We start from the raw sequence: 24,227 nt of genomic DNA, 5'->3' as shown, positions 1-24,227 counted from the left end.
CACTGGGTGGAGAGATTTCTTAAAACAAACCAACAACCCAACAGCTCACTGCCAGCTCACCATTCCCTCTTTTCTCAATGTCATCATAGACAGCTAGGAGCTAAGCACAAGTTCATTAGGTAGCCCCTTCTCTCTTGCAGGTGACTTGAAGAGACAATCTTCCTAATTGTTCTTGAGTCCTCTTTTTTTTCCAATAAGAATCTCATCACTGTCTTTTAGACGTTTTTTACTGAAGTATAATATACATCTAAAACAGTTTGTAATTCATAGATGTACAGCTTGATGACTTTTCACCGACATACCCACAAAGCCAACACGCAGACTAAGACACAAAGCATTACCAGAAGCCCACTCGCCATCTTTTTGAACCTAACTTTCCAATGGTTATGACTGTCCTGAGACTTCATACCCTAAATTTGTTTTTTAATTCAAGGTTACTGAGTTATAATTTACATTTTCATACTTTTTGGCGAAGGCATCCAGTCATTTGACACATCACAATCAGAATTCAAAATATTTTAATTGCCACCCCCAAAATTCCCTTGCACCCCTCTGGAGCCAGGTCCTTCCCCTCCAGCCTCTTGTAGTCAATCACTAATCTTTTCTCTGCGTAGAATAATGTATTTTTCAGAATATTATATAAATAATAATACAGTACAATTGACATTTGGGCTGCTGTCACTTAGCATAATGGATTTGGGATTCAGCCGTTACATTGAATGAGCCCACAGCCCATTTTTTTACATTGCGGAGTAGTATTCCAATGTATGAATGCATATGTGTTTATTCACTCATCTGTTGAGAGACATTTGGATTATTTCCAGATATAGCTGCTATGCACATTTGCACATAGGTTTTTGCATGGACCTATTTTCATTTCTCTTGGAGTGAGATTGCCGATCTATAAGGCAAGTGTATGTGTAACTTCATAAAAAGTTGCCAAATTGCTTTCCAAAGTGGCTGAATTATTTTGGATTTCCACCGGCAATGTGTGAGAGCTCCAGCGGGCCCACATCCTCATCAACAGGTAGCTGACGTCTAAAAGTGTTGCTATAGGATCTGGGCTCGGAACAGTTTCCTGCACCAAACCTGAGGGGCAGAGGGATTTTTTTTTTTCTCCTACTGGAAATAAAGCCACGGTGGGTCTTTATCTGGGCTCTGGAAGTGAGAGTGTGTGGGTCCTCTCCGAGTGACTGAGGCTTTTGCTCCTTTGGACCAGGGTCTGGAGGAGGGCGGGGTTTGGCACTTTCCCCGCAGTAGCAGCCAATCCCCTCCGGTCCCTGCCCTGCTGAGGGGTCTCCCTCCCATCTTTCACCTCTGTACCTGCTGGAGTTCGGAAGGCAAACTGTCCCCGAGTCTGTGGCCCCAGCTCTTCTGGGCTGCTGTTCCAGCATGCGCCCTGGCTCCCAACTACTCGTTAAGGTTTTAGCCGATTTCTTCTTACCCACTGTTAGGGAAGCTGTGTGTGTCCCCCCTCCCTCCCCGAGTGCCAGAGCCAGTCTGCATTCCTCCCTTGGACTTCAGGCTCCTCGCCCCGAGAGCTCAGCTTCATGGCCAACAGAAGAAAAGTGATGATTTTGTAGTATATCCAGCCTTCCCCATGTTAGTGTGGGAGCAACACTCTTTGTAGCTTTCTACCTCCTGAGTGCGAGGGCACCTTCCTTACTGTCTTTGCAGCCTTCCTTCTGCCTTCTCCCCACCCACCATTCCCAGGCAGCTTGTTTTGAGCACTCCACTTCCAGGTACTAAGTTTTGTTCGGGAATCTATGTGTCCTGTTCCCTGTATTGCTGGATGGCAAGCCACCCCCAAATCTGGTGGCTTAAAATGAAAACGTACTACTAGTTTTCATAATTCCATGCGTTGACTGGTCTCTGCTGGGCAGTGTTCTTACTTGGGGTCTCACCTGGGACTGCAGGCAGATGTCTGCTGGGGCTGAAGTCATCTGAAGGTCTGGACGGCCACGGAGCCCCAGTCCCACACTGGCAGATGATGAGCAGAAGCCACGAGGCATGAACACGGACAGTCAAGGTCCATTGGATGTGGTCTTTGGAGACTAGCTAACATCCTGCCTAACACTGCATATAAAAGGGGACCCTTTACATTTAGGTCTTACATTTATCTAACCATAGAGTTAACAAAAGAAAAGGAAGAATATTGTCATGGCAGAGAAATTATCAGATAAATCTTCAAAGGCACAAAGTTATAAGGCAGAGAAAAAAAAAAGAGATAAGCCTAGTACACCAAAACACAAAATTTCTCCCAACAAAGGACACCACGGAATAAGTTAGTATGCCGATGGCCAAACGGGAGGACATATTTGCAATATCGAAAGTGGACAAAGCGATTAGTGTCTAGATATAAACTCTTGCAAATCAACTTAAAAAAAAAAGAGAGAGAGAGAACACTGTAAACTCTTTTAAAAATGGGAAGACTATTAAAAGGTAATTCCGGGGCGGGGGGGGGGGGGAGCCTGGCTGGCTCAGTCTGTGGAGCATGCGACTCTTGATCTCCGGGTTGTGAGTTCGAGATCCACGTTGGTGTAGAGATTACTTAAAGATAAAAAAAAATCTTTAAAATTAAAAAAAGGTAATTGACAAGCCATAAGCCCCAAGTGGTAACAAACATATGAAGAGGGGCTCAGAATCCTTAGTAATCAGAAAAACACAAAGTAAAGCAGTGAGCTATCAGCTTATACTGATTCACTTGGCAGAAATTAAAAAGCTGGAGAGTGTCCAGTGTAGCCTTAGGTGTGATAGGAACCCTCACACGATGCGTGTGACATAAGGACCAGCATGGCCATTGTCCAGAGCATCGGAAGCTATTTTGCGATACATACCCATGAGGGAATTGCTGGATTTATAGGCTACGTATTTATATATTTGTATTTATATATGTATATATATTTACATATTTATATATTGACATTGATATTTAAGTTGCCTGACTAACTCCCCAGAAGCCGGGGAGCCATAGGGTTGGAAGAGGTGCCGACTGCGACATCATTCTTTGTTGTTTTGCTATGTGTGTGTTGCACACTGACATTCCGGGGGGGGGGGGCGTTGGTAGTGGTGGTGGTGGGAGCAGGGAGCCGGAAGCTACCTGCGTGTCCCTCCCTGGAGGAAGGATAACTTGGGACACTCAGTAGCAGTTAGAAGCTACAGACCAAGTACACAGATAGCAGACATGGGTGAAAGAAACCGAATGAGATATGGCACAGCGATCCATTTACAAAAATTAAAAATACCTACAGTTGGGGGCACCTGGGTGGCTCAGTCGGTTGAGCGTCCGACTGCGGCTCAGGTCACGATCTCACTGTTCGTGGGTTCAAGCCCCGCGTCGGGCTCTGTGCTGACAGCTCAGAGCCTGGAGCCAGCTGCGGATTCTGTGTCTCCCTCTCTCTCTGTTCCTCTCCCACACATACTCAGTGTCTCTGTCTCTCAAAAACGAATAAATGTTAAAAAAAAAAATCATTTTTTTAAAAGATGGACAAACAGATCAATGGAACAGGATAGAGTCCACACGTATAGGTCAGTTATAAGTAAACCACACATATACCTTCAACTGAGTTTTTACAAAGGTATAAAAGCAATTCCGTGGAGAAAGGAAGAATTGAATATTCATATGCAAAAAGTGAATTCGGATTTATAACTCAAAGCACAGGAAAAATCAACTCGAAACGGATCATAGACCTAAATGCAAAACCAAAAACTATAAAACATGGGAGAAAACATCACAAAAAGGAAACATAACAGAAAAATCTTTGTGACATTGGGTTAGGTAAAGATTTCTTAGTTGCAGCACCAAAAAAACTAATCCATAAGAGAAACATTTGATAAATTGGAATTCATCATAATTAAGAGCATTTTCTCTTTGAAAGACAGTGTGGAGCACAAACTAAAAACTGGCATATCCGCAAAACATTCAATATGATTCATCACATCAACAGAGAGGACAAGAACCACACGATCCTTTCAGTAGATGCAGAGAAAGCATTTGACAAAATATAGCATCCCTTCTTGATAAAAACCCTCAAGAAAGTAGGGATAGAAAGATCATACCTCAAGATCATAAAAGTCATATATGAAAGACCCAATGTTAATGTCATCCTCAAAGGAGAAAAACCTGAGAGCTTTCCCCCTAAGGTCAGGAACACGACAGGGATGTCCACTCTCGTCACTGTTATTCAACGTAGTATTGGAAGTCCTAGCCTCAGTAATCAGACAACACAAAGGAATAAAAGGCATCCAAATCGACCAGAAGGAAGTCAGACTTTCACTCTTCACAGATGACATGATACTCTATATGGAAAACCCAAAAAATTCCACCAAAAAACTGCTAGAACTGATCCATGATTTCAGCAAAGTCGCAGGATATAAACTCAATGCACAGAAATTGGTTGCATTCCTATACACCAATAATGAAGCAACAGAAAGAGAAATCAAGGAATCTATCCCATTTACAATTGCACCAAAACCTATCAAATACCTAGGAATAAATCTAACCAACGAGGTGAAAAAATCTATACACTGAAAACTATAGAAAGCTTATGAAAGAATGGAAAAACATTCCATGCTCCTGGATAGGAAGAAGAAATATTGTTAAAATATCAATACTATCCAAAGCAATCTACATATTCAATGCAACACCTATCACAATAACACCAGCATTCTTCACATAACTAGAACAATCCTAAAATTTGTATGGGAACAGAAAAGATCCTGAATAGCCAAAGCAACCTTGAAAAAGAAAACCAAAGCTGGAAGCATCACAATCCCAGACTTCAAGCTGTATTACAAAGCTGTATTCATCAAGACAGTACGGTACTGGCACAAGAACAGCCGCTCAGATCAATGGAACAGAATAGAGAACCCAGAAATGGACCCACAAACGTATGGCCAACTAATCTTTGACAAAGCAGAAAAGAATATTCAGTGGAATAAAGACAGTCTCTTCAGCAAATGGTGCTGGGAAAACTGGACAGCGACATGCAGAAAAATGAACCTGGACCATTTACTTGCACCAGACACAAAAATAAACTCAAAATGGATGAAAGACCTCAATGTAAGACAGGAAGCCATCAAAATCCTCGAGGAGAAAGCAGGCAAAAACCTCTTTGACCTTGGCTGCAGCAACTTCTTACTCAACACGTTTCTGGAGGCAAGGGAAACAAAAGCAAAAATGAACTATTGGGACCTCATCAAGATAAAAAGCTTCTGCACAGCGAAGGAAACAATCAACAAAACTAAAAGGCAACCTACAGAATGGGAGAAGATATTTGCAAATGACATATCAGATAAAGTGTTAGTATCCAAAATCTATAAAGAACTTATCAAACTCAACACCCAAAAAACAAATAATACAGTGAAGAAATGGACAAAAGACATGAATAGACACTTCTCCAAAGAAGACATCCAGATGGCCAACTGACACATGAAAAAATGTTCAACGTCACTCATCATCATGGAAACACAAATCAAAACTACAATGAGATACAACCTCACACCTGTCAGAATGGCTAACCTGAACAACTCAGGCAACAACAGATGTTGGTGAGGATGCAGAGAAAGAGGATCTCTTCTGCACTGCTGATGGGAATGCAAACTGGTGCAGCCACTCTGGAAAACAGTACGGAGGTTCCTCAAAAAATTAAAAATAGAACTACCCTACGACCTGGCAATTGCCCTCCTAGCTATTTACCCAAGAGATACAGGCATGCTGTTTCGAAGGGGCACATGCACCCCAATGTTTATAGCAGCACTATCAACAATAGCCAAAGTATGAAAAAAGCCCAAATGTCCATTGACAGATGAATGGATAAAGAAGATGTGGTATATATATATATACAATGGAGTATTACTCGGCAATTAAAAAGAATGAAATCTTGCCATTTGCAATTATGTGGATGGAACTGGAGGGTATTATGCTAAGTGAAATTAGAGAAAGACAAATATCATATGACTTCACTCATAGGATGACTTTAAGATACAAAACAGATGAACATAAGGGAAGGGAAGCAAAAAGAATACAAAAACAGGGAGGGGGACAAAACATAAGAAACTCTTAAATATGGAGGACAGAGGGTTACTGGAGGGGTCGTGGGAGGGGGGATGGGCTAAATGGGTAGGGGGCATTAAGGAATCTACTCCTGAAATCATTGGTGCACTATATGCTAACATGGATGTAAATTTAAAAATAAATAATTTTTTAAAAAAATATGGTTAGTATATTAGACTGGGCATTTAAAATAATTGAATACACACTATGTTCCCTTAGAAAAAAATTAAAAAGAAAGCACAAAAGTAGGTAGATTAAAATAGTTGTCGTTAGTTCTGGGAACTGGCATATGAACATATACTTGTATTAGTACCATCTCCGTGTTTACATAACATGTTTGTATTATATATATAATAAAAACATATATAACATTTTTAAAAAATGGCAAGGCAGATCTCTGATAAAGTGTTCGTATCCAGAATAAAGAACCCTCAAAACCCAGTAAGAAAACAAACAGCTCAAAAACAAACAAACAAACAAAAAGGGCAAGAAATTTGAACAGGCAATTCACCAGATTTACCAATGGCAAATAAACACATGAAAAGGTGTTCAATATCATTAGCCATTACAGAAACTCAAAGGAAAACCACAATGAGATACCATTACACACCAATTAGAATGACTAAAATTAACAACAATGACCACTGGGGCTCCTGCGTGGCTCAGTCAGTTAAGTGCCTGACTCTTGATGTCGACTCGGGTCAGGATCTTGCAGTCCTGAGGTCGAGCCTCGGGATAGGCTCCACGCTGAGCTTGGGGCCTGCCTGGAATTCTCTCTCTCTCTTTCTCTGCCCCTCCCCCGCTCATGAGTGTGCAAATGCTCTCTCTCCCTCTGTCTCTCTGTAAAAATGAATAAATAAACTTAAAAAAAAAAATGACCATAATAAGCATTGGTGCATCTGCGAGGGTTTGTGAGCAAACAGCTAAGAAAGAATTCTTGAGACATCTTTGGTGCAAAAAGGTGATTTTATTACAGCACAGGGACAGGACCGACAGGACCCGGGGGGCAGAAAGAGCTGCACTGGGGTTGTGAGGAGTGACTGCTTATATACTCTTAGGTTAGTGGGGGTTAGGGATAGTGTAAGTCTCTAAGGAATTTGGAAGCAAGGCTTTCAGGCCCTTGAGGGGCTGGCTGCTATTAAGATAAGGTTACTTTTGGTCTTTAATAAAACAACATCAATGCAGTAAGGCAGCCATGAGTGCCTTGAGCAACGTCACACTCTGCATGTTTCAGGTGTCTATCCGTGGGCTGCAAGCTGTACGCAGATGTAATTTAAGCTGCATTTCTCTTGCCTTTGTTTTCCTCATCATAAGGAAACTAGAACTCTCAGACACTGCTGGTGGGACGTAAAACAGTACAACCGCTTTGGAAAGCAGTCTGGCAGTTTCCTAACAAGCTTATGAACACGTCTGCCATATGACCTAGTCATTCCACTCCTGGACATTTACTCAAGAAAAATGAAAGCATGCACGTATACAGACTTGGATGGAAATGTTCACAGCAGCTTTATTTGTTATAGTGAAAAACTGCCCACAACCCAAATCCCATCAACAAGAGAACGGATGAACAAATTGTGGTATATCCATACGATATCATACGATAAAATAAATTTTACTTGGCCATAGAAAGGAAGAAACTATTGATACACGCAACCACATGGGTGAACCTCAAAGTAATTATGCTGAGAGATAAGAAGCCAGACACAAGTGTATGTAGTGTATGATTTCCATTCACATGAAATTCTAGGAAATGCAACCTAACATATTGTGACCAGAAGCAGATCAATGGCTGAGAAAGGGGGAAACTTGTAGGCATGATGTATATATGTTCATGAACTTGGTTGCAGCGATGCTTGCACGAGAGCACACATACCTCAAAACGCAGCAAACTGTACCCTTTGGTTACGTGCAGTTTCTTGTAGGTCAATACCTCAATCAGTTGTCTTTAAAAAAGGAAAAGGTAATCTCGCGCCCAGAGTGACAGGGCTGGTTAAGTGGCACAGAGCGATCCAAACGCAGAAGTCCGCACCTGGAGCCCCACGTTCTCAGTCCCTGAGCTCCCGGTGACTAGAGCCCTGAAGAAAGTGCTGGAACGGGGCAGAGGCCCAGCGCGGATCTCGGCCGGCCGAGTTAACGATTACCGGTGGGCGGGCCCTCGCGGGCCCGCCCCGCCCGCTGCCCCGAGCACCCGGCGCCGCCCTGTCGCCCCGCCGCCACCTGCCGCTCGGCCGCGTCCGCACCTGCGTCGCGCCCGCCATGGTGAGGGGGTCGCGCGCCCGCCGCCCGTGGGGGCCGGGGCGCGCGGGAGGGCGGAGGAGAGGAAAGGGTCCGACCGCGGGGGCGTGGCGGGGGGCGACGAGGGTGGAGTACGGTGCCTGCTAGCTCTTCGCCCGCTGGCCGCGCGCGGGCTCGGAGAGCCGGGGTCTCCGCCCCGCGGCCACCCGCACCCCTGGTAGTATCCCAGGGTGAGCCGAGACCGGGAGAGGGGCGGTGGCGGGTCCGTGTGACAGCGAGGCGGGAGCCCAGGCCTGGTCCTGCTCCCAGGCCTCTTATAACCCGGCCCCCTCGCTGCCGCGGGCGGGGCGTGGGCGGTGGGCCCAGGGCGGTCGGTGGGGAGTGGGGAGAGGCATCTAGTGAGCCCGCAGACCTCTTCCCCCTCGGTCGCCAGTCCTCTTCCGTACTGAGGGAAGGGGGGCGTCTGAGTGTCTGAGTGTGAGAAGGAGGGAGGCTGGTTCTGTGTTCTGCGCGCCTGTCTACCCCCTTTCTCTCGTGCACTTTTGGCACAGGGTCCGGCCAAGCCCTCTGTGCACCCTGTGCTGCCCCCTGGCCTCAGAGCCAGCCCCTGGTGCCTAGCTCCAGGACTGTGCTCAGCAATAGGAACCTGATTGCTCAGGATCAGCCCTCCTCCAGGCTGGGTTTCCCCCCCAGGAGGGCCCTGGCCCTGTGCTCAGCTCTGCCTCAACACCTCCACCCTTGGGCAGGTGAAGGTGGGCCTAGCCTGGGGAAGCTTTACTAAACAGCCCCTTTGTGGTCCCAAAGCCTCCGGAGCAGGGGGGGCTGTGGTAACAGCTGAGAGGGCATTTGGAAAGCTGTGGCTTGGAGGGAGGGGCGGTGGGGAGTGAGGCTGATTGTGTGGTGCACTGAGGCCCCAAAGATGCAGGGCAGGGCGGGTAATCAGTAACCCGACAGCACACTCCCCCACAAGGCAGAGGCCAGGCCTGACCTGTGATTTACCGAGCAAACACTGCCCCTTCCCCCCACCCGATCCCAGATCTGGGAGGAGCTTGTCATTTCAGCCCCAGGCTGTGACACTTGGGGGTCCCCAGAAGACTCCTCCCAGGGGACAAGGGTACCCATCCACTTATTTCTGGGCCAAAGAACTAAGCAGTGGGTTCTGATGCCTGGGCTGACATCAGTTAATCCAGTTGCCTGGATACGTGGACCAGGCTTATCAGCCACTGAGAAAGGGCCAGCTCTGGGAAGGGAGCAGGGGTGGGGCGCTGGATGCAGATCTCTCAGAGCTGAGGAAAGGAGCCTGACGAAGCCAGGTCAGTCCAGAGAAAACAAGTGTTTTCAGGAGGCAGAGAAAGATGGACCTTGAGGAGGCTGCAATCCTTTTCCGGATCTACCCCCACACCGGAGAGGCCCATCAGGCCTGCCAGCCCCAGGAGCCTCCTTTTGTAAATGCAGGTGCCGTCCCACTGGCTCCTCTTGCCGATCTGACAGTGGAAGTTCTTGGCCCCTTCTGCCCTTGAAGCCAAGGGAGGTGAGGGCCACAGGGTCGCCTGGCTGGAGGATGGCAGGACTGGGGCTTGAACCGGCCCTGCCAACTCGGCCCATGCCTACCGGCTGCTGGCTGCCTCAGGAAAGCTAAACTAACCTCCCTCACGTTCTCTCTCCCCTGATCTCATTGATTCACTTCTCCTTTAGCACTCTGTATTCTGTCCTGGGGGAGTGCTTTTCAGAAGTCTCGATTCTGGGATCCCTGGTGCCAGGCCTGGATCCTCCTAGGGAGTGGAACTGACCTTGGCTTCCTTCTGTCTCTGAGGGTTCCACCCATGGCTGTGCCAGTTTGGGCTGCCTTGAGGGCACTTTGCACAATAGATAAATAGGATGAGGCCCAAGGTTTGCCAGTCGCCCATGGCCAAGTTACTTCCACTTTGGGACTGAGCTCTGTTGGCTCGGGCTCCCCAAGCTGACAGAATAGAAAAGAAGGTGGGAGTCTGAAACCCCTAGGCCCGGCAGCCGGTACTCAGAGGCCACGTGGGACCATGATGAATACTCACTGGGAGGTAGGGCCAGTGGATGTCAACTGTGCTGTGGCTAAGAGTCATCTGGAAGGTGTTTTAGGTGCTGGCTCCTCTGCCCAGCCCCAGGAGGCAGAGTCAGAACCCCTTTGAGAACAATGCCTGTGTTCTCTTGGACTGAGGGGAAAGTAGGGGGAGGAGCACAGTGGTCATTTTGCCTTTCTAGGCCTCAGTTTCCTTGAGTAACAACAGCACTGGCATAGGGTGAACTGGATGAAGTCCAGAACAGAAAAAGGTTGGAGAATCCTGGGTACTCTTTTTCTGAAAGGTGGTGTACATTCGAATCTGGGCTTGATCTGTCTCATTAACTTAAGAGACCTAATGGTGTGTGTGTGGGGGGGGGGAGGGGGGGAATCTGTCAGGCTTTGGGGTGGGGTGAGGGGTACTATTGCTCAACCCTAGGGACTTGCATCACACCTCAGGATTTTCTGTTCTTAGAGAGAAGTGTCCAAATCTAAGAAACAATCAGTGCCTGAGCCAGGGCCCCACCTCCAGGGCAGGGCGCCACCCTCAACACCTCCCTGTCAATTGCTTTAGAACAGCCCTCCCAGGCTGACTACATTTATTTCCCCAGGGATGGGGCACTCTCCTGGATCGCAAAAAGAAATGCCCTTGGGCCTCTGTTGATTTTCTCTCCTAGGCTGGCAAAGCACACAGGCTAAGTGCCGAGGAGAGGGACCAGCTGCTGCCAAACCTGAGGGCCGTGGGGTGGAATGAGCTGGAAGGCCGCGATGCTATCTTCAAGCAGTTCCATTTCAAAGACTTCAATCGGGTATGGCACCGGGTGGGACAGAGTGTCTGAGACTGGGGCGATGGGGTCCCATTCCAGGACTTGTTCTCTCCCTTAAAGCCCTCCTGCCCGGGACCCTCAGACACTACCCTGGTCCGGATGACTTGGGAGTGTCATCCTTGGGGACTGGAGAGGGGGGAGATGGGCCCTCCATACCTGGAACTTTTAGAAACAATCCTTAGAGGAAACGGGTCAAGTAGGAAACAAGACATCTCAGTAGATAACCAAAAGACTGGCCAGGACTAAACATCTCTGTGGTGTTTCCACCTAGTTAGGTAGGGGCCCTAGGAACAAGACTTTCTTCCCACTTCGGAAGGACCGCCTCAAACTCCGGCACAGAACCAGCCGCAGGGTGCCAGGGGGGTGACTAAAGCTGGACGGGTCTCCTTGTGGGGAGCGGGTCCATCCTGCACCTAGGTCTCACGCCAGCTCGAAAAGGGGCCTAGCAGCCCTCTGTCTCTCAGAGCACTAACTCGGGTCTCACTTCACTACATAGGCTTTTGGCTTCATGACGAGGGTGGCCCTACAGGCGGAGAAACTGGACCACCACCCCGAATGGTTTAACGTGTACAACAAGGTGAGCGATGCCTGCCTGCTGGGTCCAGCCCAGCCTGTTCTGAAGGCCCTTCCCTGGGCTTCCCTAGGGGCCTCACCACCCAGGGGCTGCCTGTCCACTCCTCCTGGTCCTTTCAGCTCGTTGCTGGAATCAACGTGAACACCCCTGCAAAACAGTCAGTCTCACTACAAATTAAAGAAGGTGCAAATTAAAACACTCGTGAGAGAACTTGCGGTTGAGGTAGAGAGTAAGGAGACATGAAGGCGGCAAAACCCACAAAAGGCAAGACTGTGGGAATTGGGCGTATTCATTGCTAATAGCTCCAAATGACTTAAATCCTCCTGGAGGTGTGGAGGAATGAAAAAGTAGTAACTCGAGCTAAGAATACCCACGCACAGCAAACAGATCGGCCTGCCTGCGGAACAAATGCTGTCATTCAATGCCGTCCTTGTGCGAGTGGCGGGTTTACACTGTTGCTAGAGACTCTCAGGCAGGCAAGGCAGCCCCCAGGAGAGATTGTAGTGCCTGGCTGCTATTCTGGAATCCTTGGTGTGGCTGAGCCCCGTAGCCGTGACCCTCTCCTGCTCTTGGCGAAGGCAGCGGATGAGCTGGGCCCTAATCGCTGGTTTTGTTTCAGGTCCACATCACCCTGAGCACCCATGAGTGTGCAGGCCTTTCAGAACGGGACATAAACCTGGCCAGCTTCATCGAACAAGTGGCAGTGTCCATGACATAGGCCCTGCCCTTCCTCGTGAAAATCTTTGGGGGAAGTGGAGGGACTGATTTGGGAATCCAGGGAGGGAACCGGGGAGCCCTGAGATGTTCTACAGCCAGAATTGCCAAGTGGACTCCGCTGCCTCCGTTTAGGGGAGAGTCCTTGCTGTGGTAAGAGGAGACGCCAGCCTCACTGCCGACCACTCTTTATCCCCAGCGCTCTGGCACACGTATGCTAATCGAGTACGATCTTCCCCTTCTGTAGGACTTCCCAACAACAGTAATGGTCTTCTTGCCAGGCTGTGTCTTGCTCCTTTCCTGATTCATTTCCCAAGAAGTTGTGTCTAAGATGCACAGTCTTAACTTAGAAGCCAGGACCCTAAAGTCAACCCCATCGTATGTGACAGAAACACGTGTGCTTTTATGCCTCAAATAAAACTACTGTTTCACTCGGCCTCAAGCTCTGGAACATGGTTTTCCACAGGTCAGTCCAAACTGGAGTCAAGAGGCATTTAGAGCACTTATTCAATGAAGGCACCGGAGGAAAAGTAGGACCAAGCCACCCTGTCTGCATGGAGTTCACGGTCACGTAGGGGAATTAAGCAGGAAGCAGTTAATTATCACTAGGCAGGAGGAATGAAGTCAGTGCTAGAGGAGAGGATAAGAAATGAGCTAAGGAGGGGTGCCTGGGTGGCGCAGTCGGTTAAGCGTCCGACTTCAGCCAGGTCACGATCTCGCGGTCCGGGAGTTCGAGCCCCGCGTCGGGCTCTGGGCTGATGGCTCAGAGCCTGGAGCCTGTTTCCCATTCTGTGTCTCCCTCTCTCTCTGCCCCTCCCCCGTTCATGCTCTGTCTCTCTCTGTCCCAAAAATAAATAAACGTTGAAAAAAAAAAAAAAAAAAGAAATGAGCTAAGGAAACATGAGGCGATTGACAAGGGTGACTCTGGAGGCTTCATTTAAATTATGCTTCGAAGACCTGAATGGAGCTCTTGAGGCAGAGATGGCTGAGGGGGCACCATGAATAAAAGTAAAGGTGTATAGGACACTGTATTTATCCGTGGTGGGACCTGTGACTAGGAAGGCAGTCTGCGTGGGGCGCCTGGGTGGCTCAGTTGGTTAAGTGTCCAACTCTTGATCCTGGCTCAGGTCATGCTCTCACCATTTGTGGGATCAAGCCCCATGTCGGGCTCTGTGCTGACCTGAGGCTGCTTGGGATTCTCTCTTTCTCTCTCTCTCTCTCTCTCTCTGCCCCTCCCCCACTCACACTTGCACTAAAATTAAAAAAAAAAAAAAGGTAGTCTTAGGCTGTATGATCTGTCTGGTCTACATCCCATGGGGAGATTTTTTTAAAATATTTTTAATGTTTATTTTTGAGAGCAAGCATGAATGGGGCGGTAGGGGAGAGGGAGGGAGGGAGAGAGAGAGAGAGAGAGAGAGAGAGAGAGAGAAACAGAATCTGGAGCAGGTTCCAGGCTCTGAGCTGTCAGCACAGAGCCCGACACGGGGCTCAAACTCACGAACCGCTAGATCATGACTTGAGCCAAAGTCAGACGCTTAATGAAGCCACCCATGTGCCCCATCCCATGGGGAGATTTCTAATCCTCAAGGATTACTTGCTTTTACTACATAAGGGAGAGGACAAAAATCCTAGCTGAAGGAGGTGATGGGCTATTTTACCACCTGAGCAGCTAAGGAGCCAATTCCTACAGACCAGTCCTCCAACCTAGTGACTCTAGGGTAGAATATTCCCATAATGTGCTGTGTCTGGGAGAAGTGGGAGCCACAGAGCACAGTATCCTCTCTCCCCAGCGCATGCCACATGGGTGTCCTTTTGTGGATGCCATTATGCAAGATCTGGGGAAGCCCTTCTCCCTCACCTATGACCCCCTAGCCTGAAGGTGCCGGCATACTAAGCTGACTTGCAAATGCACAGTCCCTTGGAACAGGGTGTCACAACCCAGTTACCCTGGATGAGTTGGTCCTGCAACAAGGGCCAGAAAAGAGACAGAGGTTGGTGGCTGAGAAATCAGCATACTGTTGGTAAGAGGTACTAGCAGGATCTAAAGATAACAATACCTAGGTCAAGAGCACGTTCTTAGCAAAGCTTAATATCAAAACCAATGAGATTCAGATGCTCTCCCGTCTGCCCCACTTCTGACTTAACTTTTCCTAAGTGGGCTCTGATCTGATGACTGCGGATTAGGGGACAGAAGCCACCAGACATGGAAGTATGGAGCACACGTTACGTCACCTTCCTGCCTCTGCTTACTCAGGGGTCAGGGGTTGAAAACACCATCCTGGAGGACACTACAGTCATATGAAGGACTTTTCTGTGGGACAAAGACCTATAAGCAATACTTTTTCCGAAATAAATGTTTGTTCTAAAATTCATGCAAATAACTGAAGTTATATGGGAAGATGTTAAGGAGAGATTAGGAAAAAGCAAGGCCAAGAAAAAGGCAATTAAGACTCACAACTCAAGAAAGGTTCTCAAACAGCTGACTCTTGCTTACCCAGGCTGTAGCTGGTGGCTATCAAAACCGGCCTCCATCATCACTTCTGTCACTGCCAGGTCTAGTGAAAAGTGGCTCGTTGCTACCAAGAACCCACAGGGAAGGCAAAAGGGTTCAGAGTAAGTAGCAGGAGTAAGCATTCAAACAGCAACTCTTGGATGGGCCAGGTCCCCTAACCAAGCATATCCTGGCCTCTTATTCTCTAGGGTTTACCCAGAGCAAGTAGGTGCTCAGGAAACCAAGTCATTTAGCAGAAAACTGTAGCAAAGACCGCATTCCTTGGCTTGATTCTGACAAAGTCCAAATGGAATCGAGAAACTGGGTTACCTGAAGGACAGCCTCCAAGACCCGAATAACCCTTTGGAAAGACTGCTCACTTGTTATTTGTAACGGAACAAGGTGTCCAGTGGTTACATGTGCAGAGCTATTCTGAGGGGTTCCACCAACTCCCAAATCAAATGCGGGCCTCGAAGCCAGTGCCCAGCTGGCTGGGGCCCACCTCAGAGGGCTCAATCCGTCATTAAGGTATCAGCAGAAGTAATGATGAAGATGATAGAAAACACAAGGCAGGGCCCAGGTCCTGGGGAGCTAAAGACCTAAGTTCTAGAACTCCTTAAAACCGGTATGACCACCACTCTTGGAGAAGCTACCCGCAAAGGTGCTCTCGCCCAGGGCTACGGCCCTGAGTATCAGCGGCCACACACAACCGTTTCACCACAAGGGGGCGATGTCCCACCAGCAGCCAGTTCTAGAACTGCCCCAGCCCGACCCCCTCCCCCTGGGTCAACCACCTGCATCCAAATCATTGAATACAACCATCCACATTAGTTAAGATTTGGGACATTTAATTAATTGCTTTTTAAGATATTATTGCTGCAGTTAGGAAGGGAGCACTGAGATGGGAAGAAGGAGGTTAAATACAGAAAAGATTTAGAAGAGGCAAGTACCATTTTCCAAGTATAAAACTGGTAATATTAAAAGTGACACGGCAGTATATTCACGCGAGTACTTAATGTAGAAACAAGACAGTACAGTTTCTGCAGAGGCCAATGTGACATCTGCTAGCAACATGACATCGTGAAGACTTCTGCCCACCTCTGCCAGACTAGGTGTTAGTTACTATGTGCACAGATACACAGAGAATGGAAAGCCCACAAGTGTTGAGTCAAACTAAGGCTCATGATCATAAAGTGGCTACAGTAGGTCCCTTTAAAAAATGCCACTGCCCCCGGGGCAGCAGTGCCGTCATGGAAGAGGGGGGCCTGCAGACACTGGAAGCAACAGCTTGCTCTGTAGGGCATGTGCTTCTCCAGTTTAGCAGCTAACAGACCACAGTGGTGCCTGCTGGGTGGTTTGTCCAGCGCCACGAATGCACCGGAGACCCAAGAGACAGTTCACACAGAGCTCCTCTCTTGGGGGGGTGCCCACCAGTTCGGTAACTGGAGGGAACGCGACCCCCGGGTCCAAAGGATCCTAGCCTCTCCCTCTAACACACACACACACACACACACACACACACACACACACGCCCCAACCTCTCCTGGAACCCACAATGGACAGGAGGAACACATACCACACCAGCCCTGCAGTGACACAGCCAGCTAATCACAGTTATTGTGGAGGAAGTACAGTGCTAAAGGCCTGGGGGTGGGGGAAGTCTGGTCGTCTTGGCTCTCCTGGCCAGCATTCCCAGTGAGGGAGGCCAGAGGATACCAGCCTCAAGAGGCTGAATGGTTCAGGAGTCCCTGAGAAGGGTAATGGAACAGAGAAGATTTTCTCCTGACTCATCCTAAAGTACTCCCCTACCCAAACAAAAATCTCAAAGACTGCCGCACCTCCCCCAGGGCCTGGGTCAGGAATAGCCCACCACTGCTCACTGTGAGGAAAAAGGCACACAATATGTCGTCTTCAGAGGAAGACAGTGGCTCCACCTAGATCAGGGCCCCATGCAAGGGAGAAGGGGGTAGGAAGTGGGTGCAGGGTTTGGTCCTGTCCCTGCACCACCCTGAGCAACTAGTCTTAGGAAGGAATCCCAGGCCCTAGGCCGCAACTGACGGTTGCCGTCATGCTTTCCTATCCTAACAAGTTTGTCTCATTCTAGCCAGGGCTGAGAAGTGTCCAGTACCTGAGGCTAAACTGCCATAGTACCTTTGCGAGATGAATATAGGGAAAGAGGCAGGACAAACACACTAATGGGGAGAAAATCTTCCTTGCCGTGGGGGCTCTCTCTCACACCCTACTGGCACCCACCTAGGGTAAGTCAAGGCAACTCGTGAAGGTGCTCTGAGCTGTTCCTTCAAGTGAACATACTCCTACATGATGGCTTACAACGGTGGGGGGTGGGGAGGGGAGGACCACCAACTCTGGCGACAGAGATGTGACTCTGGGCACTCATCCTGCTCTGACACTCAGAGACGCAGGGAAAGGGCCCTGGTTTCCGATCATCACCAGCCTGGGAGAGGGTACAGGTGTGCTCCGAACACTGCCAATTCAGACAGGCAGCACGAGGGCCAGAAAGTCCTGGGTTCTCTAGAAACCACGTTCTCTTCTTAATCCAGGGGAACAATAGCAAACCAATGAGAGCATGACTTCAAACACGTATCTCCAAAGACGGCAGCAACCAAGTATCAGACCAGGGACTGGAGCACGAACGAGGGTCGTTCAGAGCCTGCCTTGATAGACTGAGCAGATCTGCTTGGCCACTCCAATCCTGCAAACCAGGAACAGCGGCCTGTCCAGCTGTGTCCTGGAAAAATAAAGTGAGGTGTGCTAAAAGTGACTCTAAGAGGGACGACTCACCTACTCAAAGAGGAGGGCCGAGAAGGCCGCGTGCTTAGAGTACACCTAACACCACCCGGGGAGACGCGTGTCACACGGATGCTTCCGAGCTGCCTCGCCCATCTGCCTGAGAGAACAAAGAAAACCCTCTCGTATCGCATAAACCATACCCCAGCCTCCCTAAGGAATCAGGACAGGTCGGAGCTGTCACACAATGATGAAGTGAAGTGGAAAGCTAGAAGGTTAGAGAAGGAAATGGCTAAAACGATTCCTAGGGTAACATTTGAGAGCAAGGGCAAAATAATTAGGTAATGGACTCCTTTGGGATCTCCACATTCAAAACCACAAAAGGATGATAGGAGGAACAAGAATCCTGAGGATCAAGCCGTCTCGTCGTGATCTACGGAGCAAGACCAGATGTTCGAACTGTGCGCGGCCTGTTCCACACCCCCAGAACCTTCTGAAGGCCAGGAGCCCCTCGGGGCAACGAAGGGTCCAGACTCAGCGGGGTTTCGAAGAACCGTTCATCTGGCTGCTCGGAGTTACAGCGTCAGTGCTGAAAAGGCTGTCCAAGAAGACTGAGGTCAATTCTGCCACCAGGTTCCTGTCAACGGTCGTCTGGGCCATGCCGTAGATCGCACCCTACAAATCCAGTCAGAGATCATTACTGGCAATGAGGGGGACAGGGATGGAGATGAAGCTGTGGCTCTGATCTCCCCCTCCTCCCATCCCTGACTTCCATGTCCCTCTTCTCCCCACTCCATGCCCACCCAGACAGTTTTTCACAGGTACTTGCCAGTCTGCCTTTCTGCCCAAAGGAACCAGCCTATGGGATTTGCTGTAGAAAATTCCAGAAAAGGCAGGCTATTGCCTTTCCTGTGTCAAAACTTTCTTTTCAAAGGGACAGGACCACCACCCGCCTTTGTATGGCACTTTTAAATTTATAAGGTGCTTTCTACATAGCATACTTCATTTGAGACCAAACACCTTGGACACGGGTGAGGCAGAGATTATCAGCTTGGAGTAATAAGGTTTGTGGAGACATAACAGAGGCAGGAACAGACTCGAGGTCATTTGGTTCTTCCAACCCGCCCCCCCCCCCCCCCCCCCCCGGATACCTAAACTTCCACAGGAAGGAAAAAATCCCAAGTGTCCCTACCATTCCTGTGGTCTTTGCTTTAGGATTCTTCATGATCTGAGTGACAGACTCCCGGATGTCCTTTAGGAACTGTATGGCTACTCGCTTCCGAGTGTGTACCAGCGTGATGCAGAAATGAATACTACGGGAGAAGACAGACACAGACAGAGATGAACCTCGGGGGAGAAAAGTTCTAAAATGAAGCAGCCCCCCACACAGGAATTTATCGCTTGCTTCTTCATGTGATTTGTGACGAGTGTTCCCAGTCCTGGGAATCAGGGAGATCAAATACACGGGCTGTCGAGCTTGGGCTGACACGAGGGCTTCATGCCTCAGCATGATCGAGAACATCCTGACAGAATGAATACAGCTGCCAGCTCTGTCCCACCCCTCCCCTCCAAAACGGTCAACTGCTAGGCCTTGAGCCACGTGACCACCAAGGGGATGCTTTCATCTTAGATGATACACCTTCATGGGGACAGGGCCACAGGGCTGGGGTCTTGAAGGACTTCAAGGCAAAGAAGCAACTCTAACTCCCCCTGGAGGGAGACTGAGGAACAGAGGGATAGTGAAAAGGAATAAACTGAGTCCACACAGGACTGGCAATGGCACCACGAAGTCAAAGGGATCGGGGTACGTAGAAGACACAGGAGAGACCTCTGCCGTTGGGGTGGAGTGTTTATTTATTTATAAGCATCATGGAAGGTTAGATTACAAAGGCATATTAAAGGAGAGAGCAGCGGGCCTGAACAATTAGAGGCCCTAAGGGAGGTTTTGAGGGAAGCAGTCAGTTTGTAGGCACCATGTGATGGCAGTGCACAAGACGGGTAGAGAGAGCACAGCCTAGAAAGACGGCAGGGGCGGTGGGGAGGCGTCTCATGACCGGCCACTGGTCTCAAGAGGCTGCCACCTAATTTTGCTAGTTTTAAAGCTAATCGTCTTGTTCTGGATACAGAGTAATTCCAGATGGCAAGACGCAATCCTACAGCTACTACAGTTGCCACTGCGGTGCCCGGCCTCATAGCCGATCTCTACGCTTCGGGTCACCTTGCCACCCGAGTTCTTTGGGAGCCACGGCGCGCAGGAAGGGAAGAGGCTCCTCCAGCTTACCTGGGTGGGAACTGCAGGTGGTTCAGGTTCCATCCCTTGGCAGTCATCAGGTTAAACAGTCGGTAGATGTCAAAATCTCGGGAGCCCAGAGCTATGACTGACAACTGAGGATTCCCAAAAACAAAGATGCCTTTGATATTTTCCAGCCTGAAAACAAAAAAAGGAATAGAAAGGAAGTTCAGCCACATACACTCCTCAGGCCATCACCTCTCTAATCATTCAATGTCTCCCCTATAACACAATCTAATCTTTTAGGGCCTCAGCTCTCTCACCTTCTAAAATCAGGTGGCTAGACTGAGAGCAGTGGTCCCCAAACATTACAAGTATTCAAAGGCCCAAATCCCACCAAGCTCCAATGAGTCAGAATCATCGGCTCTTACCCTATCTGCCCAACTCCCAAATTCTGATATGCCTGAGAGGCATCTGAGGCATAAAAGATGCACATTAAGGGGCGCCTGGGTGGTTCAGTCAGTTAAGTGTCCGATAGCTCAGGTGATGATCTCGGGCCTCGTGGGTTCGAGCCCCACATCAGGCTCTGTGCTGATAGCTCAGAGCCTGGAGCCTACTTCGGATTCTGTCTCCCTCTCTCTGCCCCTCCCCCACTCGCATTTTTTTTCTCTCTCTCTCTCAACAGTAAGTAAACATTTAAAAAATTAAAAAAAAAAAAAAAAAGATGCACAGTAAAAAAAAAAAAAAAATCCTGGCAAAATCATCTATCTCCACAGTTTAAAGTCCTACATGTCATGCCTAATGCATGAAATGGTACAGCAGCTCTCAACACACAGGTCTACCAGCTGGGTATATGCAGGCTTCTTTCAAATGAGACAGGCCTAACTGGCCACTTTCATTCACCTTCAGGACTCTGCAAAAGCCTCCCCAGCCCGGGTGAGCCACAGAGACAGGCGGGTAATATGTGCACAGGTAAGTCAGCCAGCACGCAGCCTAGTTCCAGCCTTAGCTCAGCCCTGGATTTCCTCACTTGCCCCGCCCCCACTCATTCCGCCGCATCCCCAATTCTTTTCCTACACTAGCGATTCTCCACGTGTGATTCCTAGACTGGCAGCTTCAGTTCCCACTGGGAACTTCCTAGAGACGCACACCCTCAGACTCCCTTTCCAGATCTACTGAATGAGAATTCTGCATTTTAAACACATCCTCCGGATGGTTAGGACACATGCTCAAGTTCGCACTGAACTGTCTATCAGCCCTTGGTAAGAGCTGCCGGTTGCTGACACGTCCTTTGAGACACGATGGCTCAAGACGAAGCCTGGATCTGACCCTCCAAGTCACAGCAGAGCAAGGGAACTTATCCTCTCGGGCCAGCACCACACTCCTGAGCTGCTGTCCTAAACCCCTGGTCTCCAGAGGACGGTAAACGGGCTGGGAGTACGGGTGCTTGGCCAGGCAGACGCCTCGAACCTACGAGCAGACAAAGCAAGAGACAAGGCAGAATCCCGATCTTGCACACATACTCTGACTTGAGGAAGCGAGTGGTTTTGATGATCTGTTTGGTAGCTTCAACATAGCCACTCTCACCGAAGTACATCAAGGCAGCCCAACAGGCCGCGCTAATGCCTCCAGGCCGTGAGCCCGCGATGGTCGGGGAAGCGTAGATACCACCCTGCCAATCGGTAGCAACGAAGAACTGATGGCTCCTGTACTTCTTGTCACTGTACAACACCACGGACGAGCCTTTGGGGGCATAGCCATACTGAGGGGGAGAAGCACAGGTGAGTCCATGGTTCTGCCAGGCACGCCTGCCCCACAAACTCAGCCCGCAAACCTCTCTCTCATGCGCCCGCTTCTCTCTGCTTCCCGCCCACGTGAAACATTCAAAGTCAGGAGGCGCCCAGGTGGCTCAGTCGGGTGAGTGTCCGACTGCAGCTCAGGCCACCACCTCACGGTTCGGGAGTCCAAGCCCCGCCGTGGGCTCGCCGCTGTCAGTGCAGAGCCCACGTCGCAGCCTCTGTCTCCCTCTCTCTCTGCTCTCACCCTCTCTCTCAAAAATAAAGAAACTTAAAAAATTTAAAAAAAGAATTCAAAGTCAGGAGGTTAAAGGCTGGAGGGAACTCTCTTTGAGGGGAGAAGGGTGGAATTCGTGTCACTTGGAACAACTCAAATCACGAGCTGACTCCCTTCCCGTTATTTTTATTAGTATTATACTTCCTTTTAAAAAAATCACAGTGCTCAGAATCCAGAAGCTACTTGATGCAGCTGAAAAATAAACTGTGTGCTTGGTTTCCTTATAGAAAATGTGCCCTCCTAACGAACTGTCCCTGCAGCTCACGTGAAGCTAAGTTCACTCCCTGACAGACACCGGGAGAGATGGTAAGGAAGGGGGCACAGGGGTTGCTGGGGGCCGAGGTGAAATCGGATCAGATCCTGACGGAAGATCCGTACACATTATTTAGAGTCTGAGAACCAGGTCCCCACTACACTGGATATTAAAAAGAACTCTGCCAGTGCAGCCAAGACAAAGCACGCATCCCGAGGCCGCTATTCCGTCTCCACATCTGGATGCCGTTTAAAAGCGTTCCTGACCAGGGGCGCCTGGGTGGCGCAGTCGGTTAAGCGTCCGACTTCAGCCAGGTCACGATCTCGCGGTCCGTGAGTTCGAGCCCCGCGTCGGGCTCTGGGCTGATGGCTCAGAGCCTGGAGCCTGTTTCCGATTCTGTGTCTCCCTCTCTCTCTGCCCCTCCCCCGTTCATGCTCTGTCTCTCTCTGTCCCAAAAATAAATAAACGTTGAAAAAAAAAAAATTTTTAAAAAAAAGCGTTCCTGACCAACCTACACTTGGTCTCGGTCCCCCAGGGGCGGCAGCATCCGAACATTCCCAAGCACCTAAGCTCTTCCCTTTTTCCACAGGACTCTCCCGTTAGCCCGCACCGGTCGCTCAGGGCAGGAGCCCCAGCAGTGCGGCGCTACAGCACTAACATACACCCTCTTAGGAGTTCTACCATCGACCTCACCCCAAAGGATCCGAAAGCTTCAGGGAACTTTGTTCTGTAGGCCACATGCCTAGGTACTAGCATGTCCCAGCCACATGCCGTCAGCGGGCACAGAAATTCTCTTAGCCACATGCCGCCAAGATAATGGGTCTCTTTTCACTATTACTTGTCACCTGAACCAGCTACCCTGGTGAGAGCAAAGAGCCGGATTTAATTTTACATTTCTGGCAGACGCTAACGCTCTAACCAATTTATTTTGTTGATAGTAGTCGAAATAATCAAATGGCTACTTTAACATTCGGTCCTTCCCCGCCTCACCTTGTGGGTATCAGCTGAAATGCTGGTCACGCCTTTCACCCGGAAATCAAACGGCTGCTCCAGCGGGTATCCTGCTTTCTCCATAAAGACGATGAGGAAGCCCCCCAGACAAGCGTCTACATGAAGAGGTATTTTGTATCTGACAGCCAGCTAGTTCCAAAAGAGACCGCAAGAGAATTTCATTTATAGCCATATAACAGAAACTTTGTAAGACACAGGTGGAGAGTGTGCTGTAATCCCAAGGCCGTTATGCACGATGGCTTTCATGTTTTAAAAAACTGGCTAGTTTTGACGTTCCTAATAAAGCTCATCTTCCAAATGTATTTAGCCTTCAAAATAATTCATCTGAAATGTGGCATTTTATATCTAAATACTGCAGGGCCCAAACGCAATGCAAAGCCGAACAGGACACAAGCGGTGCTCTGATTTAGGGGGGGAAAGGTGCTGCTTTAGTAACGGCGGGGTGGGGAGCCTGTGGGACACCGCCCCCTGCGAGGCACACCCTTAACAAGCAGCCCATCTCCCGGCTGAATGGAAACAGCGGCGCTCTTTCAGAGCATCCAGAGTATCCAGCTTCAACAAAGGCTCTACCTTGTGTCATCCCTCCCCCACAGCAGAGGCTCCGAAGGGAGCTGGAAGGCTTCCTCTGGGGCTCCTGGGATTTGTGCACAAATCTGAACTCGCACTTGCTTCTCCTTGCCAAGTCCCGCACCATTAGATTCTATTATAAAATCTCAACCTGACTGCCCAGCAAGCGGCCCATTTCTCCCGCGTACCTTGGCCACTTCAGGGACAGGATCTAGGATACCGTGAGGAAACTGGGGGGCAGAGCAGACGAGCATGGCAGTGTTCCTGGAGATGGCTCTCCTCATCGCCTAGGGGTTAAAGTCGAAAGGAAAATGAGAAGCCACGTCAACATTACTCTCCTCTGTTGCTATTGGCTCAGGGTCTGCGCTCCTCCAGCGCCGCTGCCTCCACCTCTCCAACCCGAGACAAGACCGC

The 24,227-nt window shown here is 49.3% G+C and overlaps 2 protein-coding genes across 7 annotated transcripts in view; one reads left to right on the top strand and one right to left on the bottom strand.

The window, feature by feature from the left end:
- Positions 1-8,188: 8,188 nt before the first annotated feature.
- PCBD1 (pterin-4 alpha-carbinolamine dehydratase 1) lies at positions 8,189-12,876 on the top strand. 2 transcript variants are annotated; one of them, XM_045439525.1, is made up of 4 exons: positions 8,189-8,314; positions 11,003-11,134; positions 11,649-11,729; positions 12,346-12,876. In XM_045439525.1, the coding sequence occupies exons 1-4, from the start codon at positions 8,312-8,314 to the stop codon at positions 12,442-12,444; spliced, it is 315 nt and encodes a 104-aa protein (XP_045295481.1). In that variant the 5' UTR covers positions 8,189-8,311; the 3' UTR covers positions 12,445-12,876. The 2 variants fall into 2 exon arrangements, with proteins under 2 accessions (XP_045295481.1, XP_045295483.1); XM_045439527.1 differs by lacking the exon at positions 8,189-8,314 and adding an exon at positions 8,416-8,520.
- Positions 12,877-15,762: 2,886 nt separating this feature from the next.
- The window catches only part of SGPL1 (sphingosine-1-phosphate lyase 1), a 75,679-nt gene continuing 67,214 nt past the window's right edge, over positions 15,763-24,227 (bottom strand). For all 5 annotated transcript variants that reach the window (XM_045439514.1, XM_045439517.1, XM_045439516.1 and 2 more), the window contains exons 10-15: positions 24,002-24,100; positions 23,226-23,375; positions 21,433-21,671; positions 19,961-20,107; positions 18,872-18,992; positions 15,763-18,354 (exon numbers count right to left, since the gene is read on the bottom strand). In XM_045439514.1, coding sequence (XP_045295470.1) covers positions 18,214-18,354; positions 18,872-18,992; positions 19,961-20,107; positions 21,433-21,671; positions 23,226-23,375; positions 24,002-24,100 — 897 coding nt within the window. In that variant the 3' untranslated portion in view covers positions 15,763-18,213. The remainder of the gene's footprint in view (positions 18,355-18,871; positions 18,993-19,960; positions 20,108-21,432; positions 21,672-23,225; positions 23,376-24,001; positions 24,101-24,227) is intronic.

The sequence above is a fragment of the Leopardus geoffroyi genome, chromosome D2, assembly GCF_018350155.1.
Source record: "Leopardus geoffroyi isolate Oge1 chromosome D2, O.geoffroyi_Oge1_pat1.0, whole genome shotgun sequence".
Lineage (NCBI taxonomy): Eukaryota > Metazoa > Chordata > Mammalia > Carnivora > Felidae > Leopardus > Leopardus geoffroyi.
This window is presented reverse-complemented; position numbering and strand designations above follow the sequence as displayed.